General features: G+C 43.0%; 1 protein-coding gene across 1 annotated transcript; it reads left to right on the plus strand.

The window, feature by feature from the left end:
* Window positions 1-25,461, plus strand: LOC144639134 (3'-5' exoribonuclease HELZ2-like). Its single transcript, XM_078498383.1, has 15 exons — window positions 1-246; window positions 1,489-1,596; window positions 3,596-3,986; window positions 5,285-5,447; window positions 5,938-6,922; window positions 8,221-8,622; window positions 10,015-10,090; window positions 10,810-15,006; window positions 16,461-16,937; window positions 17,605-17,730; window positions 19,201-19,859; window positions 21,445-21,684; window positions 22,275-22,431; window positions 23,528-23,698; window positions 23,996-25,461. Exons 1-15 carry the CDS (start codon window positions 145-147, stop codon window positions 24,100-24,102), a joined length of 8,361 nt encoding a protein of 2,786 aa, XP_078354509.1. The 5' UTR covers window positions 1-144; the 3' UTR covers window positions 24,103-25,461.
* The last annotated feature ends 204 nt before the right edge of the window (window positions 25,462-25,665 follow it).

Here is a 25,665-nt window from a genome sequence, read left to right on the forward strand (position 1 = left end):
CACATTGTAAACAAGCCTTGAAAATGATTGTGACGCTGAACCCAGCTGCTTCAAGGGCTAAAGAGTGTTGCATGTTCTTCAATTGTAATATACATCCCAAGGATCTTAAATGTTCATAAACAGATACAAAGCAAAAAGAAAAAGATGTTTTTACAACAAAATTCCAGGCCTACCTTACCCACTGCTACAAGGTTATTACAAGAACTAGAGCGGCAGAAGAAAAATGGTTACCCACAAAGCAACCTGGTGAGTAATGTGCATTATCAAACTCACCAAGGGACAGATGCGTAGGGGGGGGGGGGGGGGGGGGGCGCGCCCCCCCTTTTTTTTTTCAAAAAATAAAAAAAAATTTTAAAAATTTTAAAAAAAAAAAAAAATTTATTTTTAAAAAATTTTTTTTTTTTTTTTTTTATTTATGAAAAAAAGAAAAAAAATATAAAAAAAAAAAAAAAAAAAAAAAAAAAAAATATTTAAAAAAAAAAAAAAAAAATTTAAAAAAAAAAAAAATTAATTGGAGCCCCACCCCCCCCCCCCCCCCCCCCCCCCCCCCCCCCCCCCACTTATTTTACCCTTGCTCGGACTGGAGGATGAAAGGGGCATGAAAAATATTGCGAAAAATTAATTCCAGAGCCTGGAGAATCAAAAAGAATTTGTCTGTTGTCAGTTTTTACCTCTATTAAGCAGCCACCAAGAATTTAATACACAGTGTTTGGCTTTTTTTTTTATTTACCCCCCAAAAAAAAAAAACAAAAAAAGAAGTGAAAACTGTTAAAAACATTCAAACATCCATTTTATTGTCAATGATGTGATTCCATTGTATTTAAATTATGCTAAGTTATGATTGTTTGATTTCCTGGCAATAAAATGATGTTTCTACCTCTATATGCACTATTCTGACGAACCCTTTTAAGTGGCCAACCCCAGATTAGGCAGCCACTTACCATTTTTCCAAAGGTGGCTGCTTACATTTAATATATATAGGAGTTTGGCTGTATTTATTTAAAGATTTGAAGGTAACCAGTGATGGAGTAGCTGGCATCCAGACAGAGTAGTAACACTCCTAGTCACTTCATGTTACAGAAACTAATGTAAAGTTATGGGAGGACCAGTGGTTGTGACCCATCAGGCTCAGGAAGACTTAACGTAATACAATGTATATCAAACATGAGAGACAGTGTTTTATTGGGATATCCAAACACCAAGAAGGGAGTTAATAATATGACGCGCAGCGGAGTATTTTTGATGAAATTTGAGGTGTTTGGATAGCCGATGAAACACTGTCTTGAGTGTTTGATATATCTTCTCAGTCTAAACAAAAACTACGGAGTAAACGGAGATATAAAAATTGTAAAACTCTTTGCTTATTAAGACCCGGTATCCAAACCTCCTTCACGGTTATGATTTTCTTTGTTTTAACTTGATGAATTTTTAATGAGTTTGAGAACAAAAATTACAATGACAATGATATTAATTTAAATTGTGTTCCAGATGGTTGAAGTGAGTGGAAATCACAGCATTCTTTGTAATGAAAAGCTGTTTGTTCCACATATTGACAAGAACAAAACAGTCACATGGACGTTTACAGTTGCGTCAAGTGTAAGTACCTTAGTTGTTCCTGGTTTAAGATCCCTGGTAAAATTGTCATCAAATATGAGAGGATCTTGAGTAAAAAAAAAATGGATCTTCTAGGTTGCCCTTTGGGCAAGTTGAAGCCATTGTGTGCTAGCCAGAAGGCCTTTTTCAGTGGTCTTACTTAATAATAATGCCAAAAAAAAGTCCAAAATGGTGATGGATAAAGTTCATTAAAACAGTGGATAGCATTCTTACTGTAGTTCACACTGATTGGCTACTCAAACATGGGATATCCTTTGCTATTCACCTCCAAGCAAATTGCATGTGAAAATTGTAATCATTGGCAGGAATAAATGAGTTTTTAAAGATCAGTTCCTTTTAAAATCATTGTTCATTTTAGCAGTAAATATATACATGAACTGTACGGCAACGTCAGAGTTTATCTAGTTGACGTCAATGACTTCAGTATGGGCAGTTATCCACAATAGGGGACTGAATAGGGGGTATAAGAACGGGGGGTATTAGAATGGGGGCGCTATTGGAATAGGGGCGCTATTACAAAAACACATTCGAAGGGGGGCGTTTATTCGGAAGGGGGCGCTTATTTGAAGGAGGGCGCTAAATCGAATCATTTCGGTAAGTATCCACCACTATTACAGTCAAAATAGTCAGCGCGTGCCGGGTATGATTCCGGAATAGTTTTGATTAATGTCGAACGGATTGCATTATTCGTTTCAAACATTCAAATTCAATTTGAATATTGGAAATCAACCAACCGTAAACACGTGCACACGTGAACCTGTCAAAAATTATCGAATTTGATTGGTTAATTTTTGACAGGTTCACGTGTGCACGTGTTTACGGTTGGTTGATTTCCAATATTCAAATTGAATTTGAATGTTTGAAACAAATAATGCAATCCGTTATTTTATTATCGCCGTTAATCAAAAACTATTCCGGAATCATACCCGGCACGCGCTGACTATTTTGACTGTAAGTGGTAAATAGCCACCTCCACTTCGGTGAATAGTTGTTAACTAGCCCAGCAGGAAAGTCCACTAGCACAGGCTATTAGACAGTACTGCTGCAAGGATCTTTCAAGATATTTCTAAGATCTTTGTATGTAAGAAACAACTGGATTAGGTGAATTAAAGAAACTTTTGTACTACATCAGGAGGCAACTCTGGTTCATTACCTACACCCTCTGTGTGTGTGAACAGCTGGTTTTCAATAGCCCTTATGCATGTTTACGTCAGACTGGCAGTCACCACCAAGCCTCGCGAAGTGCAAACTGAATGAACGAACCCAAAGCAGCAAAGGAAAAGAAACCCACGTGAAAATGATGAAGGGGCGGAGGGGAGATGGAAACGAGGCTGGTGGTGATGAGCAATGACGTATCATGCATAAGGCCTATTGCAACAGAGTTGAGAGAAGAGTCAGAAGTGAAATAAGAGGAGCCCTTTAAGGGGGGGGGGGGGCTCTTCAGATTCTGAGGCCACTTCAAACTCTGTTACTACTGAAAATAAGACTTCAAAATATCATCTCTAAGGAAAGGAATGCAAGATTTGCAGTCGAGTAGCAAGAATGCATGTGAAATGACTTGACCTCAAAGGCCAAGCTGTAAAGCTCAAGACCCCCTGCAGAAACCTCCAGCCACCCTGCATGCTCCCTGCGTGGGAGACCACTGACCAGCATTATTTTGTGTTTAACCTAGCCTAAATTACATTTTAATAGTGCCATATCAAATGGAACTACATGCATCCAGGGATGTAGCTAAGAAAACACTAAGCCGACCCATCAACAAGCCCAGCAGGCTTTTCTGGCCTTGGCAGCTCTAATAGATCACCTGAGTCTTTGTTTTCATGTGAGATTTCAGCCGGATTTAAGTTCTATTTCAGCCGGTTTAATTAGCCAGCAACCGGCCCTTAGCGACATCCTTGTGCATCACACTTAACTTCTTCTATAGTTCTATGCTAAAATTAGCTTTTTTGTTAAAATATTTTTTGCAATCAATATCTTTCAGAGTCGGGTCAGCAAGTGGTGTAGTCTGCGTCGAGTGTTCACACTGGATCCATATCTACCAGAGTACAGCATTGTCCAGGTGAATGCCAGTGACCATCCGAAGGTGACCTTACCCCAGGGATGTCAAGAGTGGGAGAACAACATTGGCCGTCCCATCTCAAGCTATCAAATCACATTCCGCTTTGAATCAACAGACTATGGCAGTTTTCAACAACGAGTTGTGTTTGATTTTAATGAACAGACCTTTGTGTTTCGACAACTTGAGGTGGTTGTTGCTCCAGAGAACAGTCTACTTCACACCATCCATTATCCTGTGATTTGTGAAGATGACAGTGAACTGTCATGGCTTAGTAAATACTCACTGGTGCCTTTTGATCCTCAAAATACTCAAGGTATAGTCAGACGTACATGTAGGCTGTCTTAAGGTGGCTTACTAACAGTCTTACTAACAGGGGGTAAATGAGCCAAAATTTTAACTCTCTTCAAATAACGTTTAGAAAAATAAAATAAAAATAAAAATCTGTAAGACAGATTTTTCGCAAAAAAGGAAAATGTGATATTTTGCCCCTTTGAAAAATAGCTCAAATTCTGTCTTACAGATTTTTATTTTATTTTGCATGAATGTTTAATCAAAGCCAATTTGTAATTTCTGAAATTTTTAGATGGGGTCAAACAGGTAGATTTTGAGAAAAACACTATTGAAATAACTAGTGCCCAGTCCTCTCTAAAGGACTCGGCCATTCATTTTGGCTGTTTATTGATTGTTTATTAGCATTTTTATTGTTCAAATGTTGCATATGATGGTTATATGCCCCAAAAGACAGTACTAAGAGAAAGATAAAACATTTCTGAATGTTTTTCAAGAGGGTTAAAAAATGGGCTTATTATTTTACCCCTTCAAAACTATAGTAAGCCACCTTAACACAAAATTTCAATGTTCTCATTCCCAGAGCCGCTTGTCTCTCTTAGCCGGCTGAGCCAAGGGCATGAGGAACAAGTGGCTCTGGGGACACATGATTTCATTGACCAGATTTTAACAAAGAGAATTTGAATCTAGCCAATCAAATCAACTGTAGTAAAAGCCCTTACAACAAAGGGATTATAAAACAGTTGATTTGAATTGCTAAATTTAAATTTTCTTTGTTGAAGATCTAGCCAATCAAATCGTGTGTCCCCAGAGCCACTTGTTTCTCGTGCCCAGGCTCTCTCTGCTGGCTAAGAGGGACAAGCAGCTCTGGGGACAAGAATATGTAAAATTTGAATCATGTATGTTCTAATGTTGATGTAGGAATTTTGAAAGGGCGGGGGGGGGGGGTGTTTGGGGTGTCTATTGACGGCGGGAGGAGGGGAGTGGATGGCGGACAGGCGGGCGGAGACCGACGGAGTCCGCGAGCGACGCGAGGACAAAACGCGAGGGGGCCGACCGGCCCCAGACCGGGAAGAAGGGGGGGAGGGCGGAGACCGGGACCCACAGGAGAGAACCAACAACAACCAACCCACAAGACGCCGGCGGGAGAACCCGGGCCACATGAGGGAAGCGAGCACTCTCCCCACTGAGCTATTCCTGCTCCCCCATTTTACATCTTGTATTTAGTTTTAAAGAGTTCCAGTAGTATTTATTTTAGTTAATTTAATTATTATTAAAAATGAAATGAATTTATTCTTGACTAGTTGTGTTTTTTTTCTTCAGTCCATAGGAATTCTGAGTTTCAGCTTCCACCTAACCTTGGAACAGCGCTAGAATATGGTCACTTTGATCACCTTGAGGAGGGCATGTCCCGTGAACTGTACAGACAACGTCTACACATGCTTCTTCACATTGAAGAATTTGAGCGCCGTCGTCAAATGACAAGGTTCATTTTCACACCCCGTTTTTTTTTTTTACTTTTTTACTGATATAGAGATATAGCAAAGGTTTTCAACAGAAGATACTCCAGTGTGCAACAATCCATTCCTAAATTTCATTAAAGCTTGCTTTCTCCATTTCAGTTTTTCAAAAAACTGTCACTGTCAAGCAATTAACCTCTATTAAAGCTTCCTGCACAGGGTTTGTACAGGTCCTGGAAAACCTGGAAAGTACTAGAATTTTATTGTGGCACCTCCAGGACTGGAAAGTCCTGGAAAAAGACTACCAGTCCTGGAAAATTCTGGAAATCTGTTTAACTCATTGTAAAAACTGAATTCTCAGAACTAACATGTACGGCAGTAAGGAAAAATAATATTGAGATCTTTGGAAGTGAAAGGGTTAATGTGAATTTTACCCTTGTACCAAGGGTAAAATTGAACCAGAACATAATTTATGCACTTTATTGTTGCAATTATTGTTATGTTGTTCTCCTCCAGGCTAACCATACACTGCACAGATCTTCTCCACTGTACCCAGCAATGTGCAAGCGACCCGTCCCAAGTCACTCTTGTTCTGCCAGTTAATGAAGACCTCATGGATGATGCCAGTCTATTAATCAGTCGCGGGGGCTATGCCCTGGTTAGAGTTCAGCCATATGGTACATCACATCCTGTGCTGTATGAAGTCGTGGTGGAGAGTCTTAGAAAGAATCGTGTCTTGCTACGAGCTAGCAGCGAGCTTCAGAAAGTGTTGAGATCTAAAAGGCCACTTCCAGCTTCTGTGTGTTTTCGTTTCGTCGACACTTATCAGCACATGCACTGGGCTGTAGAGAATATTAGCCTTGACGTTGTGTTCCCAGCTGTACCAGAAGGAGTCTCAGAACAGTGGTCAAATCACTCTTGTAACAAACTGCTAAACAATTCTCAAGCCTATGCGTTAAAACAGATGTTATCGCCACACCCTGGGCCTCCACTGTTGATTTTGGGACCGTTTGGAACAGGAAAAACCAGAACTATCGCTGAAGCAATTAAAGAGCTTATTTCCGTTCAGCTAAGTAGTCATGCAGATTACCGAATCCTTCTTTGCACTCACTCAAACAGTGCTGCTGATCATTACATCAAGAATTACCTTCACCCCTTCCTAACTGAATCAAAGATACCACCTTCAAGATTCAGACCCATCCGCATTTGTTGGGAAAATCGTTTTGTCAGCACAGTCTCTGACATAGTCCTTCAATACTGCCTTTTAGACCTGAACACTGGTAAATTTGCCATGCCCAGCAAGGAGGCATTGATGAACCATCGAATTGTCGTGACCACACTTGTAACAGCAGCATCCCTGGCTAAACTGGATCTGCCACCTGGATTTTTCACACACGTCTTCATTGATGAAGCAGCGCAAGCCATGGAAGCAGAAACGATAATTCCTCTCTGCTTAGCAGGGCATAATTCCCAGCTTGTCCTAGCAGGAGATCATTTACAGGTACATGTATGCACTTAGTGACTAAGTGGGAGGTCTGGATCAGACATTATGTGACTGCAGGCCATACTACATGTATACTACATACTACATGTATACTGGCCAAGTGCAACATGGTCTGAGGACCATAGACCATGACCAAGACTGAAAATATTTTCCCTTGTAGCCAGACCTAACTAAGTCAATATCTATTTTATGATACTACCTTTTTGAGTCCGAGTTGGTATCAGAGCGATGGAAATTTTCTTTGTCTGTGTTTAACTGCTCCTGCTAAACAAAATTAATAGGCTAGCAGGGCTGTGCTCTAAGGGCGCCCAGGTGCCTCAGGTGACTAACTTTTGTCTTTGGGCGACCAGATGATCTTATTTCTTTCATATAAGCTTTATGCTGGGCACCCTCCTGGATCTCATAGTTTGGAACCTTTGGGCTCCTTGTAATTTTTCTTAGAGCACAGCTTTGGCAAGTTGTGCTGAGATGATTCACAGTGCGTCATTATGTAGATCATGTCAACCCATCTGCCCCTACAGAATCCAACTTGCAGTACTGTTTTATATTAGGGCTACATGTACAGCTGGAGGAGGCGAGGCACAAGAAGAGGAACAGGTAACATGTACAGCATCAGCGGGGCCAAACATTATGTCAATGTGAATTTCTATGGAAATGTGCCTTCCATAAAACCCTGGCTTGGTTGGAACTTAGAAGGAATAAGGTCTAACTTTGATGTTGGACATTATTATAAGGTCTCTTTGGATAATTTCCATGAGAAACATTCCACCTGACTAGTTGACAGACAAATGTTCTCCATGTGATTTTGTCAAAGTGTTATGCTTCCCATTAAAGATGAATTCCAGTCCGTACTGCGCAATCTCGGCTGCAATGTTTATGTGTGCCCACACGAAGGAATGTTTACAAGCAAAACTAAAAATTCCGCGACAAACTTACCTTTTTCTTCATTATTAACGCCAGATATCATTGCAGAACAAATAGTAACGAGTAGAGGAACCTTGGCGCTATTTCAAACCGACGTTTCAGCTCATCGGAAATTCTTGAACCAAACGAACTGTAATGGCAGACTAAAAAACTTCATGTATGCTGTCACCGAAGTGAAATGTTTCAACGAATTCAAAACAAAAACAAAAACAAACCCCGAGTCTGCACAGTACGGACTGGAAATCAGCTTTAAGGGTGCAGATGGATTGGGAAGGTCATCTGATTAACCTGAAATACATTGCATATTATGTAACATACTCTCAAAAATGATTCTCTTGTTATGCTAACTTTCCTTTTGTTGTATTATTTAGCTCAGTCCTCCTATCATGTCTGAAGTTTCCCAGCGACTGGGTCTTGGCCGCTCTCTTCTGGAACGCCTGTATGAATTGTACCCGCCAATGTCAAGATGGAAAGTTCTGTTGCTGCAAAACTACCGTGCATATGATGACATTGTGGACATACCATCCCATCTATTTTATCAAGACACTCTCATTGCAAGTCTGAAACGACCAGCCACTCTCCCATATTCTGTTGTGTTCTATGGCGTTCATGGCCAGGAAGAGATTGCTGATGAACCGCCATCTTTCCTCAACAGAGGAGAAGCTGCAGAAGTTGCTGACCGTGTAGAAGAATTGATGAATAACTGGCCAAGTCAGGTTTGGGGAGATGCAAATCCAGGGCGAATTTGTGTACTGGCCCCTTATCCAACTCAGGTATGGCAAGCATTACTATTCTGGAATACAGTACAGGTTTTTCCATGGACGCTATAGTATTAGCCCACATTCATAGAGGATATTACATGGTTGCGCGGAGATATGAAATTTATCTTCGAGTGTTCAAATCTATATTGAGATAAGCTGATGAGATATCAGTTTTGAAAACGTAGAAGATAAATTTAATATCCCAACACCCATGTAATATTCTATTTATAATATAGACCAACTAATTCATGCACGAAGAGAGGATAAAGATTTCCGAAGATTGGAAGCTAACAAGATTGACAAGGAAGAACCAAGAACTAATACCGATAAACTTTGGCTCCTTGAGCTATGAAACGGCATACTGCGTATGATTAGGTCAGAATGAATGGATCATGTGTGGATACCATTTTTCATCGATTTGCTACCACTCGTATTAGCACCGCATTCTATATAATAAAAGTAGATTTGCCACTTACTCCCTGGGACGCGTTTTCTCCTCTCCCCAATCCTCTCCCGAGTTTGAATCCAAGATGGCGCTCGTCTGCAGAAATAGCGTTCGCTCGCCAAAATTAGGCCTGCATTGCGACTATTACTATTATAATAATAAAAGTCTAGTGTATCCCAATTGAAAGGTCAAAGAGAGACTGATAGTATGACAGTACCAGACTCTGACTAAGGGCTGATTTAGATCCTGATGGTTAAACCTTGTCCCATCCAACAAGCTTACAACAACTCTACCGCACAAATTGTTTCGTGTAAATCAAGCTGCTTACAATAATTTTGTTGTGTATGACAGAAAATGTCATAGGATTTTCAAACATTCCTGAAAACTCTACAACATATATAGCGTCAGACAATGATACACAATGGAAGTTGTATGCAATTTTTGGCTGCTGCAGACAGCGCATGCTTCAAAGGTTGCATGTGTGAAAGTTGCACCATCTAAATCGACATGTTGCAGCTCAGAGCACTGCTACTCCCGTGGATTGAATGATACATGTCCTCCATTGCTGAAGGACAGTTCAGCAGCTGCATTAAACCTCAGCAAATTGTACATTGCATGCATGTCTTGCCTCGATGGCAAAGTGTTGTAATTTAGGTACATTTTAGGTACATTGTAAGACCTTTAGCGACTTTGTAATTTTTACTTTTTACTAGGGCCTCTAAGGATAACAGTTTTTATTGTAAAGCTGACGGAGTAACCCTATTTAAATAAAGGCTTCTCTCTCTCTCTCTATTTTTGTACTAATCAGATTTGTGTAATTAAATCAATACGTAAAACGACTGTCTGCTTTTTTTAATCCAAGCAGTCACCATTCTAGTATGTGGAGCCTAGAAATCGAAATACAAAGTTGAAGTGAATTGCTAGATAATTTTTTCATACGTTTATTGGTGTTTTATTAGGTGAGAGAAATCCGGAGACTTCTTCGCGCCAAGTCTTTAGGAGGTGTTCAGGTGGAGGGTGTGAATAATGTGCAAGGTAACTTAATAACCACATTGGTTATAAAACTTATGTTACACAACCTGATCAGGACTCCCTGGGTAACACTAACAAGGGTGGATCATCGTAGCTCTTAGGTGTTTAAAATGCTGGTTCCTTTTAAGATTTCGGACCGGCAACCTGTTGAAGTAGTTCCCTCTGGGGAGTTAACATAATTGAGAAGGTGTCAAGATGCAGTAACTCAGCCAGTATGATCGGCCAAGTGCTTTTGGAGACTGACTTTTTAATATCCTGAGTGGAAGTCATCTTCAGAATCAAGTGAGAAATCATTCATCAGTTGTCCCCTTGGTGTGCACTTATGACTTATAAAATCCATTCTGTGCATCACGTGTTTCACGTTCCAGCAAAGAAACTTGTCTATTATTTTTTCGTGATTTCATAAAAACAAATGCACCATCACCTTTTTTCGTATGGTCTTCTATAACTCCTGTAAATCTATAGGCTAAACCCAATAAGTTACATTTTTAAAAGACCAGGTTTTCCGCGGGACTATCCTTTGATGGGCAGGGATGGGCGCACTAACAAGAGAAGGCACCGTCCTGAAGTTTCTGGTTACTGAAGTTTCTGGAGAGCTGCTATTTTTGGTCTGTTTAACACTGAAATTATCTAAGTTATGGACTCCGTAGTGACCATGTTAACAATGACAGCTGCGCACGTTACAGAGTCATTAACAAGTACTTATAAACTTGTTTTTGTAGGGTTAGAGTTTGACATACTATTCATCAGCACAGTGCGAACCTACAATGGTACAAAAGCGAATACCATGAGCCAAAAGAACCTGGGATTCCTGTCTGATTCCAAGCTTTTGAACACTGCCATCACAAGGGCTCGATACCGCCTTGTTGTGATTGGGGATCCTGTGGCCCTTTGTTCTGTAGGGGAATGTCGTGTGTGTTGGAAGACGATTCTCAGCAAGTGCAACAGCAATGGAACGTTTCACTACCGCCTGCCATTTGATACAGTCACGAGAATGACCAAAGATGCAAAGAATGACAGAGACAACAACACCACTCAGTCTATGCAAGCTTCAAGTGTGCCAACTGCACAAAGAAGTGGTGCCTCGCCTTCCAACAATGTTGTCAATGTAGCCCCAGAAGTACTAGGTAATGTGTTCCCCAGACAACCTATTCCAGGCTATCCTGCCAACCTTCCTTTTTTACCAGTTGGTCCAATCCTTGAGAATAATGGTCTCTTTGCAGGAAGGCCAATTTTTCTTGGCAATCCTGGTCCTTTTGCCATCCCTAGACAAGCTGTTCCATTTCCCATGCATTCTCTTCCCATCCTTCCAAATCCCCTTCACCAGAATCTGTTGAATGGTTTCATGCCACAACTTAATTTGCCACAGCAAATAGGATTTCGACTTCCATTAGCTCCTTGGGTTGTAGGCCAACCTCTTGTGCCAAATAACTCTACTGTTGGGCCATTTGCACCAGGAAGGGAGCCTGAAAACGTGACTTCCACTCCGCAGAGTACAGCACCCCTTGTCCCATCCCATTTGAGCTATGCAAGCCTTAGAGGGAAGCAAATGATAAGTGGAGACCAAGAAGAGACTCAACGAGACACACCTTCGACGAAACAAACTTCACTTGAAGAATCGCTGAAAGCTCTGGTGTTGTCACTTGGATCTAGTTTGACTACAAGAAAAGAAATGATCACAAAAGAAAAAGATCTTTTAGACAAGTTGACAACTTCATTAAATTCACCGGCTCGCCTTACTCTTCGAGAAAACATTCAAGGACAGATCAGTATTGCCGAGAAAGAAACCAACCTCCTTCAGGATCGCCTCAAATTGCACAGTGCTCTCAGCAGTCTCATAAGCAGTGACGAATCTGAAAGTGCCCACGTTGTTGACACTGAAGGCAATGTTTCTGAGAGGCGATTGACACGTCCAAACGCTTGCAGCTCGAACGAAATCTATACAGAGAATGATTTTGAAGATTCAGATACCGAAGAGTGGTTCAGTGCCCAACAGAAGGACCCCATTGTGCAAGATTACATTAAAGCTTTCGAAACGTTGACATCGAGAAGTGATCCTGACGCTGAGGATAGCCTTATTTCTTCGGAGACATCAACGAGGGATAGGTCTTCACCACTTTCCAGTGAAAATTCTTCATCTTTGACAAGTGAAGGGCAAGAAGTTTCTCCTTTACAAGGATGGATCTTACAACCCAGTGAGAGCACAGTTTACATCGAGAAGGACTCCATCAATGAAGAGCATTTAGGAAAAGAGGAGACTCAATCCAAACTTGCCAAAGGTGAACTTGTTGCTTGTTGTTTACAGATCGACAACTTCAGTGATGGCAATACCGCAATAGCAAAAGTTTGTGACCCAGATCGTCCCGACATCCGCATCAGTAGTCGCATTAACATAAACAGAGCATTCAATGGAGATGCTGTTGCTGTGGAAGTCATAAAAGAGAATCATCAGGGCTCGAGTGAACCCCATGGAAAAGTCTTGGCAATACTGAAAGAACATCATCCCAGAAAGGTAGTTTGCAGGCTAGACAGTCAAGATAAAAACATGATGACACCCATCAACAGGTGCAACTCCAAATTTGTCATCCTGCAAAGCAGAGACCATCAAGGCCAGACTGGCGTTGCTGTTTTTGCTATGAGAGATGGAAGAATTAATTTTACAAGTTTTGTCACAGAAACTGAAGGAAAGTTGTTCCTTGTGCAGCTTATGAAATGGGGAGCAAGTTACCGCTACCCTCTGGGCTTCGTTGTGCATTATTTTACAGAAGGAGGTGATCCGCAATTGTCCATCCCGATCCTCCTTGCAGAACACGGCATTCATAGAAGCCATTCAAAGAAGATCCAGAATGAAGCTAAAAAGGATTTCTCACCAGGATGGAAGATTCCTGAGGCGGAGCGTTCCAAACGGACGCTGTTCAATGATGTGTTCAGCATAGACCCTGCATCTTGTGTTGAAGTTGACGATGCACTAAGTGTTTGCTGGGAAAATGATGGAACTTATAAAGTGGGTGTTCACATTGCAGATGTTACTTTCTACGTAGCTAAGAACTCCAACTTGGACAAGGCTGCCTTCTCGCATGGATCCTCTGTGTATGGTAGCACTGAAGTGTCCTACCACAACCCCATGTTGCCATCATATGTCAGCACAGGACTATGCAGTTTGCTTCCCCATGAAGAAAAGCTGGCCATTTCAATTATATTCCACCTAAACGAAGACGGAATAGAGGTGGAACGGCCTGAAATTCAACGCAGCGTTGTGAAATCCTGCTGTAAGCTAACCTTTGATCAGTGTCAGGATATTCTTGATGGGAAGAAGCCCGATGGTGTCCCTGACAGTGTTCAAAAGGGTATTGGAATCCTGGGTCAACTCTCCTTCAAAATGTGGGCACGAAGAGTTCGTCAGGGCTATGTCTGGCTTGAACCTGATGTCATCAAATCTGGTGTGCTGTCTTCTCAGAAGATGGTAGAAGAGTTTATGCTTCAGAGTAACCGTGCAGTTGCTGAACGACTTTTGCAAAGTCCTCTCGCTAAGATGCTGGTACCACTACGCCGACAGCTTCCTCCTAAGACCCACCACTTACGTGATATTCGCGACTCGTGCGTTGACCAAGGTATGGAGCCAAGTCAGTTCTTCTCTCTGCAATGTCTTACTAAACCTTCGTGTGACGAGCCTCATCAGCGCAGTGATGACTGTGTTAACGTTGACTTGAAGACGTGGGAAACAATATCAGCGGCCTTGGATGAGAAAGACCTTGGAAAAGTGACCATCTCCATTCTACGTCATGACATCCAAGCTGGTGTTGGCAAAGCTTTGAGTCGTTTGGCATCCGTCCAAGAACGAAGTGGTTATGTTGTATCATCCACTCTTTCTTCCGACATGCAGCGTCATTATTCCCTCAATGTAGCTTCGTACACGCATTTTACGTCTCCCATACGCCGTTACATGGACATTGCTGTTCATCGCATCTTGGTGGCCGTTCTGGAGAACGCGGAAATGCCTTACACGGAAGAACAAGTGCAGAGTATATGTGAGCAGTGTCAAATGATGACATCACGTATCGATGCCTTTGAGAACCAACTTGCAGCCGTCTCCAGGGCAGATGTGTTGAGAAAAGACTCCAAATGGAGACTTGCCAAGGTGGATTGCCTCACGCCAGACTACCTGCTTATAGGAGGAGAAGAAGTCGATCATGTTTCTTCTTTCAATCGCAATGTGAGGATACATGATTGCAAGCCGTCTTCCAGAGAGTGGTTGGAAGAAGAAGAAGAATTGGTATTGAGTTGGAATATTCTCGAGATTAACGTCACAGGTCAAAGTCTCAAAGCAGAATCCGATGGCCTCTTTGATGCATCCTCTTCTGCTCAACTTGAATCCTCCCCGGGAGTTGCACGACAGTTTCTGAAGATACCTAAACAGCTTTGGCTTGCGTTTTTGCAAGGATTTCGTTCTGAAGACCTCCACCAGTTGAACCAACAGCGACAAATGATCGACACGAAAGCTGTGGTTGGCTTTGAGAAGACGCATTTGAACACCTGTGGAAACAATTCTCCAGAAGAATCCATTGCCATGAGTTCCCTTGCACTTCATGAAGATTTGAGCGCGCATACAAAGTTCTACCGCAGAGGTGATGCAATTTCTGTTTACTTAGGCGCTGAAATGCATCGTGGATTGCTCAGGCCAAGTATTGTGGCGGTTAAATTTACTGACTCTATCATGTGCTGTATGAAGCATCGCCGCCATCCCACCAAGTCATTTGGAGTTCCACAGATGTCACCCACCAAAGCGACGTACAGTGACGTGCAGCAGTATCAAGCAGTTATGCTACCACTGCTGCTGTGCGAAGCGGCCACATCCAGTGTCAACTCAGATTCCACTGTTCAAGTCATTCTTCAAAATGTGTCCGTTCAGTGGAATGACAGTAAGTTTGCTGCGATTACGTTTTAATAGAATTATCGTTTCCAATGGCAGCACAATGATTTTGATGTCATCTTGACAACTTTAAAGGACCCTTGTCATCCTTCGCCATTTTTGATGCCATCGAAATTATGAAAACTGTTTGGCGAAGCGAAATCTTATTGCATTGCTGTAAGTTGTGTTACTGAAGTCTGTTTTAATTATCTTTAGCAGTTTCACAGTGATATCTTTCATTTTCACATGCTCCGCATAAAATATAATTCTGAAACTCTCGTATGTAAACAAAAACAAAGGTGTGGCTGACTAGGGTCCTTTAAGCCCGGGCCAAACGAGGATGAGAGTTGATGAGAGTTTACGTTAACACTCATCGACTATCATTAACTCGGGCCAAACGAGAGAAAACTCTCATTGACCCTCATGAAAAATTTGAACACGTTCAAAGTCAATGAGAGCGCACGAGAGTCGATGAGAGTGCATGAGAGTTCCATGCCAAACGAGAGTGAAAGTTTGAACTGTCATCCTCGTTTCGTTTAGCCCGGGCTTTATGGTGATTTCGTTGGATTTGACCCATAGAAGTCGCACAATCTAGCATTTCTTAGAATTTATTCCATTGTTAACCTTAAAGTTTAGCTTTGAAAAGTCCCTGAATCTGCCCAAGTCCTTGAAAAGTGCTTAAATGTGTGAATGAGTCTTTTGTACATATTCTAATTTTTGGAGAACAGTTTTCAACGCTCGACAAAAGGGAAGTGTCCGCAATTATTGAACTTGTAAAAAGTGTTAAATAGTAAACTAGAGTGGGTATTGCCTGTGACTTTAAGATCTAAAATGCTTGTGGCGGACTGACAGTTTTTTTTTCGACTCGCTGACCAGTGAAATCAAGTGCTCAAAAATTAATTGTGTCCATGAAACGTCCTTGAATTTTGTTCAGCTAAAACTGTACCACCCATGTATTGCCGTCGGAGATCCCAAGTTTTTTTCCTATAACCTAGGAATTTCATTTCATTAAACTTTTTAACAATTTTAATAGTAATCTAGTTTCCGATTATAAAGAAAACGATATTTTTTTTAAGTTTACAAAACATGTTTCGACAGCTAGTAGAGGCGTGATCTAAAATATGAAAGCCTCTACCAGCTTTCAACTCAAGATAAAGGAGGCTATCCATATTCAAAAAGAACTATCTTGCCTCAATCAACAATTACACCGTGTTAATCTAAAATTATCCTTTTAATTCTCACATTTTTCACGTTCTGTTGTCACTATTTTTCTTAATTGGCATTTTGCTGTCTATTTATTATTCAACTTTCTACGCTTTGTAAATCATTGAACTGAAGATGACAGAGGTTTCTGTCGAAACATGTTTTGTAAACTTAAAAAAATTGTTGTTTTCTTTAAACTCTTTACGTGCCTGCTATTATCAAGACCTTTTGGAAGCAAAATTTGGTTTCGTTTTGTTGCAGATGTTGGGGAGTTCACGTTGTCTAAGACACTGTGTATAGCTCGTGGACTACAGCTCTCTACTGGTGACTTCATTTGTCTTAGAAGCAACGTTACACCTTGTATATTCCATTGTTGTGTCACTCATGTAAACAGTAATGAGGAAAGGGACTTGATTCAAATGAACTTGGTGGATTTTCTAGACGGTTTCTGCGTTGATAACCTGGATCAGACCTCATGGCTGTGCAGTATGGAAGTTATCACCCAAGGCTTGTCATATCGCCGTATGATAAGTGCAGTAAAGCACCTTGGCACCGCCACGGAACTTATCAGGAGTGTGTTCCTGCGAAGGGACATTCCTAAATACCTTGCGCGGAACCCACTGCTTACAGGGCAAAGAAAAGAGGACATGATGACGTCATTAACATTAAACCCCGGGCAGGAACAAGCGGTTAGGAATGCCTTGTCATCTCCATTGACCCTGATACAAGGGCCACCAGGTATTAAAAATTACAGTAAATGTATGGAATTTCTACTTTTACTATCACAGGCTTCACAGCTTAATGTCTAGTCATCAATGTGTTTGTAGCTTTTAAGTCTTTGGATGAAACCCACGAACTGTTTCTTATGCTGTACAGGGTGGTTCTAACTTTAACATCTGTTAACCCAAGTGTATGACCATTAAAGAGGCAGTGTCACCATGATTTAGTACTACTTGAAAATGCAGTGAAGGTGTTGGTATTAATTGGAAATCCACTCAGCGCGGCCTGGCCTTGTCAATACGTAGTGTACTAGTAGTGAAAATCGTTAAAAGGTGATTTGGCTAAGGACAGTTATCAAGTTTGACAGTGTTACAGTACTTGAAAGAAAATCACTTTAAACCCACTAATTACGTTTATTTACATCTTGGAGAAAGAATTTATGCCTTTCTTTTGTTGTTCAAAGGTTATGTTGTTGAACACTGATTGCATCCTGATAATTCCATCATAATTTGCACAAAAACGTACGCGACTTCTAGTGATACTGCCTCTTTAGAATAAAAACTGTTGAGCAGTACTTTCAGGTGGAACTAATTTGTGGTCGAGAGTTTTGCGTTGCTAGTTTTTCCACCCGTGGTTGTAAAGAAAAACAAGGCATGAACAGTTGCTTGTCTTTTTGCTTTTCAAGGCACTGGGAAGACCTGGACAGGCGTGGAGATAGCCTGCCAGTTTGCAGCACTGAACAGAAAGCAAGGGAATGGAGGACAAGTTCTGTTCTGCGCGCCGTCCAACCACGCAGTAGATGTTGCTGCAAGTAAGTGTGAATGCAACCTCCTCCGCAGCCGTTTTTTTGGGGTCGTCACGCAACGCTTCGTACCACTTGGCGGGGGAGGGAGTGTTGCGTGACGAGTTCGAACAGCGACTGTGTGAAGGAGACAAGTGTGAACGGTGTTACAGGTTGTCCTGCCGCCTGCGTCCGCGTTTGCAACTGTTTGAACCGGAAGTCTAATTGCTTCTGTGGGTGGGGGTTATTGTAAGTTTTAGTGTTTTCACACGTGAAAATAGATTAAAGGGGGTTTTAACTTAGTATGTTAATTTAGCCGCTAGTTTATCAGTTTTTACTGTTTGTCTTCACCCTCTTTCATGAAAGTTGATTAATTGACTGATTGATTGATTGATTGATTGATTGATTGATTGATTGATTGATTGATTGATTGATTGATTGATTGATTCCGTTGTAAGGCTAGCTCTGCAAACAAGAAGGATGAATCAAATCTTGCGCTCTGATTGGCTACCCGAGCGGGCAGAATGAGGCAATCTTGCCCCCTCGGGATTGCCCCTCTGTGTACCGTAAGAAAAATGACAGTACGTCCTTAAATTCTTTGCCAATATCCGGTCATCTTGACCTCAAGCTTGGTCATGTTTCGCATGATTGTGAACGGACGGCTTAAAACAGAAATAATATCCAAACAGGATGAGTCGAACAGCAATTGTAAAGTTTAACTTCACAATTGAAGTTGGACGGATCCTGTTCGGAAATTTTCCAGTGTAAGCAGTGAAAGTAGGGGAGGGGAGTAAGGGGGAAGGCTGAAGGGAAGTGAGGGTTTTTTTTTGGGGGGGGGGGGGGGGGGGGGGGGGGGGGCAAAGTGGATTGGGGAGGGGTCGGGGTGCTGAAGGGAAGTGAGGGGTGGGGGACTGAAGGGGAGTGGGAGGTGGGGGTACTGAAGGGAAATGAGGGGTGGGGGCTGAAGGGAAGTTTGGGGTGGGGGAGCTGAAAGGAAGTGAGGGGTGGGGGCTGGAAGGGGGGGGGGGGAAGTGGGGGGGGGAGTGAGGGGTGGGGAACTGAATGGAAGTGAGGGGAGTGAGGAGGGCTTAAGGGTTTAGCGTTTGGGGCCTTTTCACGAAATATTCCCACACATTCACCACAACAGTGTATAATATTTATACATTGACTGTTTTGACAGGACAAATCTGACTAACAACGGAATTCTGTTCTAGAATATACCGGTCTGGCCGGCCAGTTCTGACTAATGAAAAGCGGCTTAGTTATTTTATTTTTCTTTCTTTCATTGGTTATTCCTGTAAATGTAAACTAACTGGTGAGCTGTCGCAGCCTTTGAACCTTCAAGTCTGACCTGTGGTAACTCACCATTATGGCTAAGCGTATTTCCACAGTAAACTTCTATCAATCTGTCTATCTTCGACTTACGGTCTTCGGACTAAAAAGAGTGATTTTTTAGGGAGGTGGAACAAACAGAGTTTTTACGGTATTTTTGCTTGGCAGGAATGCTTCAAAGCGTGCCCGGAGTGAAGGTGATTCGAGTGTATGGAAGAACAATCGAGGATCAAACATTCAAACAGTCTCTTAGAACAAACTTGTCATCAGCACAAAGTGTCATGGACAAGGCGTGCGAGGACATCTCTCTGCACTTTCGCATCCGTAACCAGAGCAATCCGCACTCGTCCAGAGTTACATCAGTAGAGGAGGAAGTTATGCAGCTGCGGAAACGAACCATTACGAGTAGGCTTGTAAGAGATCAAGAAAGGAACAGAAAGGAATTGTGTCTTAAGGTCCAAGAGTTTCACCGTGTGCTCGATGAAGCAGAATGCTACGAAATTGCCGAGAGTGGAGCTGACGTGATCCTGTGCACGTGCATCGAGGCTGGCAGCTCACGTATCAAGCGCCATGCACATGTCAGTCAGGTGATAATAGACGAGGCCAGCATGTGCCTGGAGGCTGAGAGCTTAGTAGCCCTCACTACAGCTGGTCAGCGACTTCAGCAGGTGGTGTTGCTAGGAGACCACAAGCAGTTGGGTGCTGTGATTATGAGCTCTGCTCCGCGTAAGCTTGGACTTGGCAAGTCCTTGTTTGAAGTGTTGTTTAACGAGCCTACTGCAGGCAAGACGTACTCGTCGTGCATGTTGCAGACACAATATCGAATGGTAAGTATTTTCCAAAATTCTGCGTTTTTTTCGGGCGGTTGTGGCGCCGTTCTTGTAATCGGGGGACCCCTGGTTCAAACCCTCAAACCTGCCACTTGCCATTTTTTCAAAGTTAACTGCTCGCTTATTTGATTTCTGACTCGTGAATTCAACGTTAAATTTCACTTGAAAAACCGACTGATTTCCCAATCATTATGGTGTAAACTTTCATGCTTGAAATGAACTGAAAGTTTCGAAAATAATAACATACCGTAAAATTCCGGTTATGAGCTCATCTACCTGGAAACAAAAAAAATACATCTGGTTATAAAGCCCCCCTCCCTCCCTCCCCGGATATAAGCCCCCCTCTGCTAGATGACAGCACTGAACAGGGCTAAATGTTGCTTTATTATGACTCTTTTTAACTTATAAAACGTATTTCGATCAACTCTACCGTGGCTCGTTTTGAAACGTTTTTTGTGTTCCACTTATAGGCCCCCCGCCCCCGGACATAAGCCCCTACGTTTATAAGCCCACCCAAAAACCCCTTACGAAGATGTATAGGCCAAGGGCTTATAACCGGAATTTTATGGTATGACCAACGGTTTAGCTATCTGAAAAATGCGAAAGTAGCGATATGAAAAGTTTGCTAAATACAAAAGTAAGGCTCGTTTATACTTTACGTGCTTTACGATAGGTTAAAATCTCCTGGCTAGGTTATAAGTTTTCCTATAGTATTCAAGTAATTTACTGTCCAAAATAATCACTCTGGCCAATCACAAAGGACACCGATAATCCAGTGAACCAAGATGTTACTGTTATAGCATTACTTACTTAATGTTAGAGCGATTTCAATAAGACGTAGCAAATACATGTAGCCGGCACGAAGCGCGGGAAAACGTGTTTCACCAGAACAAACGAGGGAAACACAGAACGAAAACAGTGGCCCAAAAAAGAAGACAACAAGACAAAAGAGACAGAAAGAGAAATGGTCGAGACCACGAGACCAGGAACAAAAAGCAACACGACAGACAAGAAGGGAGCACCACCCGCGCCGTGACGCAAGTCCCCCCCCGGCACGCGAGACGCACCGGAGCCCAGCCCGACGCCGAGAAATCACACCCTGAGTGAGGACAAACAGGGCAGGCCAAGGCAAACACAGCAAACGAACAAACCAAAAAGGAGCCACACCAAAAGCGCCGAGTCACCATTGGTTTTGGTTTTACTTCTGATTGGCCGAGAAAGCGCGCCCCCGCGGGGCGGCCGCGGGCGCCCACCCGGGGGGGGGGTCCGGCGGTCCGGCCGGGTGGGGGGGGGGGGTGGCGCGAGTGCGGAATAAACCCTCAAAACGCTAAAAACACAAACACCAAAGCAAAGGAAACCGCGGGAGCGCGGAAGCACACGCGACCAGGAGGAAGCGGCGGCAGGCGACAGCACGGACGCAGGGGACGGAGAAGAGACGCGGAAGGAGCCAGAGTAGGAGCGCCTACTTTCGCGAAACAAGCAAAAAAGTCGAAAAAAGTAACCAAAATCAAAGCAAAAGCTAATTACTTTTCAACACTCAAGTAAAAATCGCTCTAATAGCCGGCATTATTTCTTTAACTAGCATCCTAGCATCAGGGAGTTTCCATCACAACATTTCTATCAAGGAATGCTGAAGGACGCTTCTCACCTTACCAGTGCAGAGCATGTGTCTGTTGGACTTGTGCCAGGATTCTGGCCCGGTGGGTCACAGGTTCGTGTCGTCTTCTGTCACGTCATGGGGACTGAAGAGAGTCCCCAGGACTACACGGGACCTGAGGGCCGTGAGGAGTCTAAGCACAACCCGCAAGAAGTTCAGGCAGTGGTGAGTGTTGTAAAAGAAAAAAAGAAACTATTTGGTCGTGAAGATGTCCGTTTACTCAGATCAGTTGATGTATGAAGGTGCTGATACCCGAAGATATGTCGCAGGGTTCGTATGTCACAGCGAGAGCTAGGACAATATCACAGCATGGGAGGGAGACGCTGGCGGTGAGCCTAATGGTTAGCGCACTGGACTCTGGATCGAGCGGTCTGGGTTCGAGCCCTGGCTGGGGTCACTGTGTTGTGTTCTTGGGCAAGATACTTTACTTTTCTAGTGACCTCTCTCCACGCCAGGTGTATAAATCGGTACCGGCGAATTTAAAGCTGGGGTAACCCTGCGATAGACTAGCATCCCATCCAGGGGGAGGAGTAAAAATATTCTTAGTCGCTTCATGCTACAGAAACCGAGAAACGCTTTGGCGGTATGAGACACTTGGCCTGACGTAGACTTAACCTTTTGCATGAATGGACATGTTGCTGGGACAAAATCACACCATGTAGACTAAAAATGTTGCAGGGACATGTTGTAGCAACATGTCCCTTCCTGTGCTTTCACTTTTAATGTTCTTTTTTTCTCTGATTTTTCTTGTTCAGTTACGAGTTGTTAAGCATCTGATGTCCAAAGGAGTGAACTCTTCTCAAATATCTGTACTTACACCGTACTCTGCGCAAAGAGCCAAAATATCTCGAGAGATTCAGACTTCGCTGAACTCGTGTGATTCAGAGGTTCTCTCCGTTTTCGCCAGCCAAGGTATGTAGTTTTTTACTACCACCATTCCTTTACTTCAAAGCCAAAATGAAGTGATAGTCGATAATCATAGGGACAGAGGCGCGCGGGCGGGCCCGACCAGGCCAGCCCGAGCCGCAGGCGGGAGAGCGAAGGCCAAACCAGAACACCAACACAGAGGGGGGAACAACAGAAGCGAAGGAACACGCCAGCGAGCGGCGGAGAAAACAGGAAGACAAACCGGCAGAAACCGCAAACAAACGCGAGACACACGGCAGCGAAAGCGGGGACGGCGAACGGGCAGGGAGCCGAACACGAGCGAGCGCCGAGGAGACAAAACACACCGCCGCCGGACCGAGCGCCCCCAGCGAGAAGACGCCCCAGTCCCAACGGGCCAGGAAGCGCCGACCAAAACGAGGAGCCAGCGGCGCCAGCAGAAACGGCCCGAACGGAGCGCGAGGCGGCGCGACAGCGGGCGAGCCGCGCCCAGCGCAAAACGCCACAAGCCCAAGAAATGATTATAAAAAAGCCATAAAGGAGCCTATTCCAGGCGTTCGGTCAGTTGGGGACGAGCGCGAAGAACGGGGGGTGGGGGAGGGGTGAAAAAAAAAAAACGAGGGTTAGTCGGAGAGACGCCTTGTCGCCCCAAACCCCTCGTCTTTTTTTTCCCACCCGCCATTCTTCACGCTAATTTCAAACTAACAGGCTAACCAAAAAGTAGTTTGAATGCTGACTCCTCCCCAGTCGTCTCGTGGGGGCCGGAACGCTGGAAGCGTGATGGGTGGTGGGAAGGAAGAAACGGCCGGCGGGCGGGCTCTCCCCTTTCCTCCTTCTCGTCACCCCGCGCACCCCGCGCTTCTCCCGTTAATTTTAATAGTGACAGAGAGACGACTAGGGACGAGTCAGGTATGAATGGTTGAGAGAGATTGGCTAAGTTAAAGACGGATTACGGGAACATTGAATTGTGGTCCTAACTTCACTGTAGTACCGATACTACGTTAGGGGGGCACCTCCCCTTGGGTGACAATTTGTTTCCTCCTGTGGGGGGGGGGGATGTAGATGATTTGTACTTCAAGTTTTGTACATATTAACTCACTGGTTGGTACCATTTAATTTATAGGTGCTGAGAAAGACTTTGTAGTTTTGTCCACAGTCCGTAGTCTGCCGGTGAAGCAGATCACAGGCAGTGCTGAGAATCAGCAATGGCTAGCGAGCCACCTGGGTTTCCTTATCGATGAGCGTCAGATGAACGTGGCGTTAACTCGTGCAAAGCACGGGCTTGTAATTATTGGTGGGTAGTTCTTAAAAGTTACGCTCACAGTCTTGAAAACTGCCTTGATGTCATTTAAACACTATTCCTTAACTTCTGTTCTTAGCTTCTGTTCATATTAAAATATGCGAATAAACAAAAAAGGGTTTGAGATTTTCCCGGTGCCTAAACTTTTTGGGACCTTCGAGAAACGGGGTCGTTACGTTGCAGGTAATCTTGCCATGTAGTCGCATCCCAAAAGTTCCACAGCCCTCGCTCTGCACTAAGTTATATCGGGGCTCCAGTGTTATTATTTCTAACATATTTTTGTCTTGGTAGGTAATCGCCATCTGTTGTCAGTTCATAACATGTGGAGCAGTTTGATCGCCCATTGTCAGAGATTAGGGTGTTTGGTCAACGAAACATCATGGCTGTCATCCATGTAGGCTTCATTTTAAGCAGGGAATAACTATAAAAGATGTGACCTGGCATCTTTTCTCTTTCCCTTATAATTTTACAAATTGGCCAGGAATTTTAAGTCATACATTGGCACCCAGATTTTGAACATGTTTAGTAACTAGGTTCGAATCACTTCTCGTGTAAGCGTACCGTTCCAACGAAGCTGTGCTATCTGTATTGGGGCGCGCGGGGGGGGGGGGGGGGGGGAAGGGGTGGTGTTACTCATTTATTTTTCACGGTCTTTTGTCTGAAACAGGGGGGTGTACGATCTCGCTATTTATACTGAAATGTTAAAAAGAGAATGTGTACAGTTATTATCAAAAGAGATTCGAGTGTTGACAGGGACACGGCGTTCAGTGTCGATACGTCATAACAAAAACGGAACGACATGAGTACCGGTAAATTTTATTTTAAAAAAAAGCATGTGATAGCTAGATTGCCCTCTTAAACAGGGTTACAGAATAAGGCATCTTGTCTTAATCATGATGCAAAAAGAAGGAATTTTGTTTTAGACAAGGTCGGGGATTGAAGGTCTTTGCGACAACACCCCGCCTAAGTTTCCGTCTTGTACGCTATCTGTGACAATAGCACATTTGCACGATGTCGTCATTTGACTACAAATACCAGAATTCATTTCGCTTTTCCTTTGTTATTCAAATTTTGAATTCCCAGTGGGGTTTGAAAAACAATTGCTCTAATTAGAATGACAAAAAGACAAAGCGGAGGATTCTGGTAGTTGTAGTCAAGTGACGCCATCATGCAAATCGCCTATTGTAGTGGATAATTTTTCATCTTCCAGCTTCAGACTCGTACCCAGTCTCGCCGGGTGCTTCTCTCGCAATATGAGCGGCGCGCAATGGATCAGGGGAAGGGCGAACTTGAAACGCGAAGCTCTTTCTGTCTCCTTCCCATCAACCTCTTCGAACGTAGCGAAAAAACGAGTAACGACTGGGTATTAGTCTGTTCCAGCTTCACTGATTTTCGTATTTGAATTCAAATTAAAAATGTCTTATTTTAAGTGACTTTGTATATATTTATGAATCTAGTTTGTTTAGGTAGAGAAATGTTATCTGAACGCAAAGAAAACGGCTAAATAAAAAGGAATTTACAGTTAAACGTACTTGTACTGACTAGTACAGGTATATTTCATAAGCTTTATATTTCACTTTTACGTAAAATATTGAAAAAAATCTAAAACAATATTTTTATCTGTAAAAATGAACTGGACAACCATTTAAGTTATTAATGTCCATTGTGATTTATTTCAAGAAAATTTTTACTTTATTTATTTCAGTAAATAGTTGTGAATCCCACGTACTTGTTTAATAAATTATGTAACTAACTTATCTTAGTGAAGCTCCCACTTTTCAACCACTCCTCCCTCTCTCTCGACTCTCTCCCCCCTCCCACCCAACCTGCCTTCTTCCCCCTTTCCTTCCCTAGCCTCTCTCTGCAATGCCATTCTTCTATTTCTTTGAAAACAGGCCATTTCCGAGTTACCCTTTGCCTCTATTTCAAAACGAGTCTGCGTGCGAAACCATTCATATGAA

The sequence above is a fragment of the Oculina patagonica genome, chromosome 14 (assembly GCF_052425735.1).
Source record: "Oculina patagonica isolate OP01 chromosome 14, crgOcupat, whole genome shotgun sequence".
NCBI lineage: Eukaryota > Metazoa > Cnidaria > Anthozoa > Scleractinia > Oculinidae > Oculina > Oculina patagonica.

What these genes read in the sequence shown, in the direction of transcription:
- LOC144639134 (XM_078498383.1), top strand. Translation starts at nt 145, where the DNA reads ATGTTTTTACAACAAAATTCCAGGCCTACCTTACCCACTGCTACAAGG. An exon ending in CGTTTACAGTTGCGTCAAGT is followed by an intron (nt 1,597 to 3,595) that starts GTAAGTACCTTA and finishes AATATCTTTCAG; the next exon opens with AGTCGGGTCAGCAAGTGGTG. An exon ending in TGCAGACACAATATCGAATG is followed by an intron (nt 19,860 to 21,444) that starts GTAAGTATTTTC and finishes TTCTTTAACTAG; the next exon opens with CATCCTAGCATCAGGGAGTT.